The sequence below is a fragment of the Ranitomeya variabilis genome, chromosome 3, assembly GCF_051348905.1.
Source record: "Ranitomeya variabilis isolate aRanVar5 chromosome 3, aRanVar5.hap1, whole genome shotgun sequence".
Lineage (NCBI taxonomy): Eukaryota > Metazoa > Chordata > Amphibia > Anura > Dendrobatidae > Ranitomeya > Ranitomeya variabilis.
The window spans coordinates 728,611,974-728,622,592 of NC_135234.1; the positions used below are offsets into that span (position 1 = coordinate 728,611,974).

At 45.5% G+C, this 10,619-nt stretch overlaps 1 protein-coding gene across 3 annotated transcripts; it reads right to left on the reverse strand.

The window, feature by feature from the left end:
• Positions 1–985: 985 nt before the first annotated feature.
• LOC143817201 (uncharacterized) lies at positions 986–3,736 on the reverse strand. 3 transcript variants are annotated; one of them, XR_013224085.1, is made up of 5 exons: positions 3,239–3,736; positions 2,447–2,578; positions 1,931–2,341; positions 1,649–1,837; positions 986–1,547 (listed from the first exon to the last, which is right to left on the reverse strand). XR_013224085.1 is itself a non-coding variant. In XM_077298401.1 (4 exons), exons 2-4 carry the CDS (start codon positions 2,477–2,479, stop codon positions 1,760–1,762), a joined length of 522 nt encoding a protein of 173 aa, XP_077154516.1. In that variant the 5' UTR covers positions 2,480–2,578; positions 3,239–3,736; the 3' UTR covers positions 986–1,759. The 3 variants fall into 3 exon arrangements, 2 of the variants coding, with proteins under 2 accessions (XP_077154516.1, XP_077154515.1); XM_077298401.1 differs by having other exon boundaries at positions 986–1,837; XM_077298400.1 differs by lacking the exons at positions 1,649–1,837; positions 1,931–2,341.
• Positions 3,737–10,619: the final 6,883 nt, after the last annotated feature.

Sequence of the window (10,619 nt, forward strand, 5' to 3'; positions counted from 1 at the left end):
TATAGCCATAGCCTGCCAATAGATACGCAGTCTATCGATAGAGATATCTCTATCGATATAGATATCTGCAAGGATAGCCTCGCTATAGATATGTATATCGATAGAGAGATATATAGTCTGGCTATCGATAGCCTGCCTATAGATATCTCTATCTATAGGCAGGCTATTGATAGAGATATATATATATATAGGCTGGCTATCGATATAGATAGCCAGCTTATAGATAGCTAGATAGAGATATCTATAGGCAGGCTATCGCTAGCCTGCCTATAGATAGATACGTATAGCGATAGCCTGCCAATAGTTATAGATATCTCTATCGATAGCTTGCCTATAGATAAAAATGTTTTTGGTGTGCAAGAAACAGTTGTATAAGCGACTAAATTTTTTTTCCTCTGAATCCGTAGATAACAGAACGCTGCTGCTGCTTGTGGCCTCTGGCCGGCAGCTGCAACAGGCAGCCAGGCAGCAGCTGGAGGCAATAAACCGCCATCAGAGCCTGCTGGAGGACATTGTAGCCGGGAAACCCGTGTAAATATGTTTGTAAATAGTGTTTTATATTGCTTTTATGTTTTATATTTAATGTTTTCTAAATTTTTTTAGTTGTAAGTAAAAATTTTTTCTATTTACCCCTTGTGTTCGGTTTGTCTTTGTTCCGCATCTAACCAGGCAGGGGTATGTACACCAACAAGACATGAGCGTACAGAGAGGCACACATAGCGCCACAACAACACAACCGTATAAAGTAAAAATTATTTGCTTTATCAAAAGGAACAGAATAGTTACAAAATATAAGGATACAAACATAAGTCCTGACACTGTGCATCTACATAGTAAATCACAAACATTATCAGTACTCATTATTGGTCATGACACCGCATCTACATAGTAAATTACAAACATTATAAGTCCTGACACTGTATCTACATAGTAAATAACATTATAAGTACTCATTATTGGTCATGACACTGTACATCTTGATTGAAGTTCTCACATTACAAGTCCAGAAAGCGTCCATCTTGATTGTAGTTCCGGTGTCGGGATGGTGAAGCCAAGTCAGGAGGAACATAGTTGTATGTCGGTTGGCTTTGTGGGGCAAAGCTGTAGCTAGGTCCATTTCTGCGAACAGGGGTACTGAAGTGAGGCTCCGGGGGTTGCGGCCACGAGTTCTGGTAGCTTTGCATGCGCAGGTCCGTGTGACGTTGCTCCACCCTTTCTACCACCACCTTTGCCGATGCATTCAGTTCTTTGGCTGCCGCTTTGCTCAAGGCTTCAAAAATCAGTCGCTCTGCATGATCCTTCTGCGACTCGTCCAGTTTGGATAACTTTTCCGCAACATAGTTTGCAAAGCCTGAGGTGCCGCTTGAAATTTCCCGACTCATTAGCCTTTTAGCCATGGAAAACATTTCGGCCGCGTCGTTGCTGGAGCTGGTGGCTTTGCGCTTCCTCGACGGTAGCCTTGAGCGAAGCGGGGCAGGAGGCGCTGCATCCTCAATCTGTATTTCAGTGCGGTCACTGTCTTCTGTCTCTGTCGATCCAGTCAGCACCTGCAAAAATAGAGAAAAAAAGGGTAAAGATCTTGCATTTGCGACATACACTACAAACACCTATATGGAAGAGGATCAATGACTATGACTATTTATATTACCAGGTCAAATAGATACTTAGAACAACTATACTTATCTTATAGGTTTCATTTTGCCCAAATATAAAGGTTAAAACCTGCTGAAGTAGAATAGATTGCTGGTTATCGTATAGTTTAGGGAAAGGTTAGGCTATTACTACAGCATAGCAACTGAAAATACTTATCTGTGTTGCACATTATAACAGCGCTAATCTGCATGATACAAAAAAACAAAGTGAGAAGTTACTATAGTGGATATAGCTCTTGCATGTAAGTAGTATTACAGAGTACATAAGAGGCACTTACGTCTTGTCCTTGGGCCTCCTCCGGTATTTCTTCTCTGACAGGAAGTAGTGTCATCATCGACGTCATGGGCCGTGGAATCTCTTGGTCCAGAATGAAGGAGAGCTGGTCATAGTACCACAACTTGGGAATATACACTTCTTCCGTGGAAGCGCCAGATTTAGAAGTGGCCTGCACCTTGTTGAGCTCCTTCTTCCACACTGTGCGCAGTCCCTGGATCTTCTTCTTGACAAAAGTTTCATCCACCTTCTCAGCTGGATTATGCTGCCGGCAAAGGGTGATGAGCTTTTCGTAAGCCGCCTTCCTCTTGTCGCGGTTACTGTAGTCTCCGGATTTGATCTTCCACAGGCAGGGCAAGGAGCGATACATCTCGATAACCTCTCTGGTAAATTCCTGCTTGGTCATTGGAGGCATCTGAAATGAACAAAAACTCGTTAAAAATGGCCACACATGGTAGAAAGTACATAGCAACATGTCACACAAAGGGTCGACTACGGAGAGCACAAGAGCCAAACTCACCGCCACTGATGAAAGCTGCTCTGCGGTGTCCATTAGCGTTGTGTGGGTCGCCGCTTCCGTTGAAGGGTGTCCGGACGTCCGTTGAGAGTCCAAGTTGGCTGAAAGACGAAGCGGGTAGATCTTTGTATCCAACTGCAGAGGAAAGGAAAAAAAATGTCAGCAATGAAGGCAGAAATTGCAGAGTTCCAACATGCTGCGGCGCCGCGCACGCTAAGGACTCCAGCACACAGCGCTTGAAGCACCTGCCCACGTGAGAGCGCACCAACAAATCCTCCAGCAGTAGCGTGCTGTAGCACAGCAACTCATCCACATCCCTACCACACCTAGAAAAAACAGCGGCAGCGAAATGGTTTCACCCATGTGTGAATTCCCGCTCCTCCCCGCCGCAATAGCGTTCCAAAACACAACGCCCCATCCACAACCGGAACACAGCTACAAATACATAGCTAGACGTAAAACACGACGCTAATGTTCTACAATGCAGAGCGCTCGGGAAGGGGCACAAAAGAGCGAAAATGTAACCCGCTCAGAACTCCAGCACACGGCGCTAAAAACAAAATGGATGCCCACGCGAGAGTGAGTGTGCACCGCCATGTCCTCCGGCAATATTGTTACAAAACCCAGCGCCTCATCCACAAGCCTACTACAGCTACAAATACACAGCTCGATGTAAAACACAACGCTAATGTTCTACAATGCAGAGCGCTCGGGAGCCGACCACAAGAGCGAACTCACTAGCGTTCCAAAACACAGCGCACGTAGAGAACAGAACACAAGCGCACATGAACTCACCGTTGAGGATGAGCACTGTAGCGCGGCGTCGAGGGTCCGAGAGCGGGTTCAAGCGTCCGTGGAGGCGGTCCAAGCGGGATGAATCGCGGAGCGGGTTCACCTTCGTCTGCACCTGCTCAGAGGAGAGAAAAACAAAAGAGTGAGAAAACCCCAGCTCCGGCCGGGCTTTTTAAACCAGCGCCTTTCGCGCCACTCGGGGCGGAGATTCCAGCGCTCTTACGTGCTAAAACGTCACGCCCAATCAGGAGACAGGTATGCGGAAGCCCAACCCACGTTGTCGCATTACGAGCTCGTATGACCGCCGTCACATACTACGATTTCGACCGCCACAGCGGGACATTTACGACGAAAGAAAGTTCTGCTCTTTCTTTCACATCGTACGATGCTGGGCTGCGTCGCAAATCGTAACGCCATGTCACACTTTGCGACCTCGGAACGAGGACGGATAAACGTCACAAATCGAACGCTCGTTCAGACTTTGATTGCACAGTGTGAAGGGGCCCTAAATGTGGAGAGTGTGACACAGATTTATCACATCCAGACATTCCAGATGAGACCGTATTAATAGGGATTACTCAGAAAACCTCTGCTGAAGGGTTGATCTGCTGCCTCTAAGCTGCTGGAGAAATGCATGCACTATATATACAGTACAGACCAAAAGTTTGGACACACCTCATTCAAAGATTTTTCTGTATTTTCATGACTATGAAAATTGTACATTCACACTGAAGGCATCAAAACTATGAATTAACACATGTGGAATTATATACTTAACAAAAAAGTGTGAAACAACTGAAATTATGTCTTATATTCTAGGTTTTTCAAAGTAGCCACCTTTTGCTTTGATGACTGCTTTGCACACTCTTGGCATTCTCTTGATGAGCTTCAAGAGGTAGTTCCCTAGCAACCAGGCAACCCCCACTTGTACTAATGCTGGCTAACAGATGTAAATCATTCAGCTGCGACAATAAAAACTAAATTTCTGAGCACTAAAAAATACTTGGAGGACCCCAGAGCATGCTCGAGAAATCTCGACTAACGAGTATATTCGGTCATCACTAGTCATTAACAAGCAATCATCTCAATATTTTGTTATATATCCTTTGTTGGCAATGACAGAGGTCACACGTTTTCTGTAAGTCTTTACAAGGTTGGCACACACTGTTGGTGGTATGTTGGACCATTCCTCCATGCAAATCTCCTCTAGAGAAGTGATAAATACTTTTTTTCCCTGCTGTATACATATATAGTGGGAAAATAAGTACTGTATATACCCGAGTATAAGCCGAGACCCCTAATTTTGCCACAAAAAACTGGGAAAACTTAATGACTCGAATATAAGCCTAGGGTGGAAAATGCAGCAGATAACGATAAATGTCAAAAATAAAAATAGATACCAATAAAAGATTAATTGAGACATCAGTAGGTTAAGTGTTTTTGAATATCCATATTGAATCAGGAGCCCCATATAATGCTCCATACAGTTCATGATGGGCCCCATAAGATGCTCCATATACAATACACCCCATATAATGCTGCACAAATGCTGATTATGGCTCCATAAGATGCTCCATACAGATATTTGCCCCATATAATGCTCCACAAATGCGGATTATGACCCCATAAGATGCTTCATACAGACATTTGCCCCATATAATGCTGCACAAATGCCGATTATGGCCCCATAAGATGCTCCATACAGTTATTTGCCCTATATAATGCTCCATAAGTGCTGATTATGGCCCCATAAGATGCTCCATAGTCATTTGCCCCATGTAAAGCTCCATAAATGCTGATTATGGCCCCATAAGATGCTCCATACAGTCATTAGCCCCATGTAATGCTCCATAAATGCTGAATATGGCCCCATAAGATGCTCCATACAGTCATTTGCCCCATATGCTGTTGCTGCGATAAAAAAAAATCACATACTCACCTCTTACCGTTCAGACCCCGGCACTTGCTATACTCACCTGCTCCCCGTTCCACCGCCACCAGCCGCCGCTACGTTCCTTGTCCACTGCACTGACTGCTCAGCCAGAGGGCGGCGCGCACTAGTCGCGTCACCGCGCCCTCTGACCTGAGCATCAGTGCAGAGGATGCAGAAGATGCAGCGGCGGCCGGCGATGGTGGAACGGGGAGCAGGTGAATATCACGCACTGCTTATGATCACCTGCTCCTGGAATGATGTCCCTGCTTCCCCGGTGCCTGCAGCTTTTTCCTGTAGTGAGCGGTCACATGGTACCGCTCATTACAGTAATGAATATGCGGCTCCACTCCTATGGGAGTGGAGTCAGGTCCATATTCATTACTGTAATGAGGGGTACCATGTGACCACTCACTACAGGAAGAAGCTGTCAGCGCCGGGGAACCAGGGACCGTGCCAGGAGTAGGTGAGTATGATTACACAGCTGCTGCTCCACCTCCCCTGCCGACCCCTGGGTATGAATCGAGTATAAGCCGAGAGGGGCAATTTCAGCCTAAAAAAATGGACTGAAATTCTCGGCCTATACTCGAGTATATACGGTATGTTATACACTGCCGATTTTGCAAGTTTTCCCACCTACAAAGAATAGTGAGGTCTGAAATTTTTATCGTAGGTACACTTCACCTGTGAAAGACAGAGTCTAAAAATAAAAAAAACAGAAAATCACATTGTATGATTTTTAAATAATTAAATTGAATTTTTATGGAATGAAATAAGTATTTGATCATCTACCAACCAGCAAGAATTCTGACTCTCACAGACCTGTTAGTTTTTCATTAAGAAGCCTCCTACTCTGCACTCATTACCTGTATTAATTTCACCTCTTCTGACTCGTTATCTATATAAAAGACACCTGTGCATACACTCAATCAATCACACTCACACTCCAACCTCTCCACCATGGCCAAGACCAAAGAGCTGTCTAAGGACACCTGGGTCAAAAATTGTAGATCTGTACAAGGCTAGGATGGGCTACAGAAGAATAGGCAAGCAGCTTGGTGAGAAGGCAACAACTGTTGGCACAATTATTAGAAAATGGAAGAAACACAAGATGACTTACACATACTTATCTTTGCCACTGTGTATATATATATTGTATATAAAGATTGTATGCCAACAGAAAGGAGGGTGGTAGAGGCTTGATAAGCATGCAAACCACCATCACAGATGAAACAAGGAGTATCCAGGAATACATCAGAAAAATGGCACCAAAAGATGAGATACTGAGAGAAAGCCTAAGGCAGCAACAACAACAGATCTGGAAGGAAGAATAGGAACATGAAGCGCCATGGCAAGACAAGCCGCTGCCTGGGATGTACCATCGACAGATAATGAAGGTGGCTGACATGGATACATTCTACCAACGGCTGGAGAAAGTTGGACTCCGAGACAGCACAGAGGCACTAATCATAGCAGTACAAGAGCAAGCACTAAGTACCAGATCCATAGAAGCGGGAATCTACCACACAAGACAAGACCAAGATGCAGACTATGCAAAGAAACCTCAGAAACCGTCCAATACATAGTGGTAGGATGCAAAATGCAAGCAGGGACAGCGTATACCGAATGCTACAACCAAGTAGTGGGACTTGTATACAGGAACATCTGCACAGTATATGGGCTAAGTCCCCTATGTCCTGGTGGGAGACCTCAGAAAAAGTGGTGGAGAATGAAAGGGCTAAAATCCTGTGGGACTTCAAGATCCAGACGGATAAGCAGGTATTGGCTAACCAACCAGACATTGTGATAGTAGACAAAGATCAGAAGACTGCAATGATAATAGATGTGGCAATACCAACAATCTCTGAAAGAAGGAATATGAGAAGCTGGAGAAATACCAGGGCCTCAAAGGAGAACTGGAGAAGATGTGGAAGGTGAAGGCAACAGTGATTCCAGTGGTGATAGGAGCACTTGGAGCAATGAACCTAAGTAGGGTATATGGCAACAACAAATCCCAGGAGCAACATCTGAACTCTCTGTCCAGAAAAGTGCAACGATGGGAACAACTAAGATCCTGCGCAGAACCCTCAAACTCCCAGGCCTCTGGTAGAGGACCCTAGAATGAGAAAGGACAACAAAGACCACCCCCATTGGAGGTGAGAAGGAAATTTTTTTTATATATATATAGTGACAAAGTCACTGGTAATGTGATAGATGGGCGATATGCGTCACTGCACTTAATGGCATCAGTGATATGAAACCGGAGGTTTTTTTTCCAGCACGCTATGTGTTGTGAGGGTTATGTTAAAGAAGTAATGGCTGGTTTCATGTGGACATTCATAGAGCAAGTCGGAGAATGGCCACTTTATCTCCTCCTGCAGAACTGACAGGACCTGTGTGATGTCATAATCTTGTGGTCAGTCACATGATGAGTCACGTGGTCTAGGGTTTAAATAACTGGGCTCTAGAGGCGGTCTGGGTTCAGCTAGACTGGAGAGAGGATTCTCCAGTGGTTTTGTGTCCTGAAGAGAGTCTGCTCCAGAGTGGGGTGCTACCCCAATAGACTGTGCTGCAGTGTTTTTTTTTCGTTGTTGTTGTTTTCTGTTTTAGCCAGAAAGGCTGCATTTATGTTTCCTTCTTGTTGGTTTATGCCGCATAACAATAAACCAACCAAAGATTTAAAGAGACAGCGTTCCTATTTTCTACCTCCATATACCGCCACGTGAGTTCAACTTCCACAATATATACAGTATATATACAGACACTGCACACAGGACAACAAAAAGGCGTTTTTTTTCAATGGGAACATACCTAGAGCAAATCTGGCCCTTGGTTAAAGGGAATCGGTCACCAGGTTTTTATTACCTAATCTGAGAGCAGCATGATGTACAGACACAGACCCTGATTAAAGTGATGTGTCACTTGGCTGCTCTATGTAGTTTTTATAAAAATCACTGTATTATCAGCAGGATATTTTCACTAAAGGACTAATAAACCTGCTGCCTTGTAGTCCAATCCCGCCCCCACCACTGATTGCCAGCTTTTTTCCTATGTACAGTGTGCACAGAAAGCCGCCAATCAGTGGTGTGGGTTATACAGGGCTCAGCATTCAGAGAACTGGGAGATCTATAGTTCTTATTCAAAACTTCAGCATCTAGTTAATTAAATGACAAATCACTGGAATCAGGGGCTCTGTCTCTACATTATGCTGCTCTCAGATGGTGTATCAAAAACCTGGTGACAGATTAATATTCAGTGGTGTCCCTTATATTAGTGACTATATGATGCACCATATTATTATTATTATTATTATTATCATTATTTAATATAACGACATTTATTACATGGCTCTTTACATGTGAAAAGGGGTATACATACAATAAGGTGAACAAAACGAGTCAATACGTGGCCTATTCACACCCTAGTTCTGATACAATTGTTTTAACACCTGTGACGTTGCGTTTGTGTTTGTGTTGGGGAACACTCACTTGGCAGTGGATTAAAGTAGTCAGGCACGGTTTCTCACACAAAACAGTCTACACGGTTTATTTAAGTGTCATAAACCGAACCGCACCATAAGCCAGGTTGCACATCACCAGCTTACACATAGTCCATTACTTCATCACGTTTGGCTTTACAAAGCATTCACTAGTCACACCGTTATCTCTCCAGTCACCAGGTGACTGCACCGTTCAGTAAAGGTACCTTCACACTAAGCGACGCTGCAGCGATACAGACAACGATGCCGATCGCTGCAGCGTCGCTGTTTGGTCGCTGGGGAGCTGTCACACAGACGGCTCTCCAGCGACCAACGATGCCGAAGTCCCCTGGTAACCAGGGTAAACATCGGGTTACTAAGCGCAGGGCCACGCTTAGTAACCCGATGTTTACCCTGGTTACCAGCGTAAATGTAAAAAAAACAAACAGTACATACTCACCTTCTGCTGTCTGTCACACGTCCCTCGCCGTCTCCTTCCCGCACTGACTGTGATTGCCGGCCGTAAAGTAAAAGCAGAGCACAGCAGTGACGTCACCGCTGTGCTCTGTACGGCCGGCGCTCACAGTCAGTGCGGGAAGGAGACGGCGAGGGATGTGTGACAGACAGCAGAAGGTGAGTATGTGCTGTTTGTTTTTTTTACATTTACAATGGTTACCAGGGTAAACATCGGGTTACTAAGCGCGGCCCTGCGCTTAGTAACCCGATGTTTACCCTGGTTACCACTGTAAAACATCGCTGGCATCGTTGCTTTTGGTGTCAAACACAACGATACACGCCGATCTGACGACCAAATAAAGTTCTGAACTTTCAGCAACGACCAGTGATATCACAGCAGGATCCAGATCGCTGCTGCCTGTCAAAACAACGATATCGCTATCCAGGATGCTGCAACGTCACGGATCGCTATCGTTATCGTTGCAAAATCGGTTAGTGTGAAGGTACCTTAACTGTCTTTTGTCAGTGCACATAGTTCTTTCCCCATACCCGGAGTTACCTCTCAGGACCACGGCCTCACCAGGTGCTCTTCAGGGATCCGGTCCCCACTCTGGACCTCCCAACACCCAGGCCTTTCCTCACACAGGACCTTCCAGCACATAACAATTCAGGTCCATACACTCAAAGACATGTGACCCACACCCTGGTCACATTACATACTTGTAACCACTCCCCTAGGTTTAAACAGAGAAGTCTCTTTCTCTCCTGTTGTCATTAGACATCCATCTTGTTTAGTTCTCAGGGCCATCTTTCTCTGAATGTCATCTGCTTCCACATCTTTGGCCAGGATAGACACCTGCCGCTCCATCTTTCTCAAGGCTGCCGTATTCATCTACTGGCTTTCTGCCAGGCGACCTTTGAGTTCAGACACCTCTTTCTCCAAGGCACCCACTCGGCACTCAGCAGCCTGTCTCCGAAGCTTCTCTTGCTTCAACAGGCTTCTACAGTCTCCTGGATCCTCCTTAACTCGCTTCTCCCATCCTCTGGATTGATTGGGCTTCCATCACACGAGAAGGTATCTACTTCAGGCCCCAATTGTTTGGTGGCCTCCTCCACTTCTGCCTCCTCGGTCTTCACCTGGGATTCAGCAATGGCATCTTCAGCCCTCTCTTGGGTATCCGGGTACCCCAGCTCCTCCGCATCAGGACCTTTGGAGCCTTCACCATCTTCCGTCATCTCACCTTTTCTTGTCACCACAGATGCGGGCCTATGACAGGACTGTTCTCCATGACCGTCGATTCTTGCTCCATCAGCGTGCTCCATTTTCGGTCGGTCATCCAGGAACCAGCAGTCCCACCTTAAACAGGTCACATTTTCTGGTATGGCTGCCACCGCCATCCTGACTTCAGCCTGTGGAGTCCTGTCGTTCCCTTGTGTCAGTGCTTCTGACAGCATAATATCGCACTCAGCTCTAGCGATTGCTACTGGAATTGACATGTCACAGTCACCCACGGAGTCTG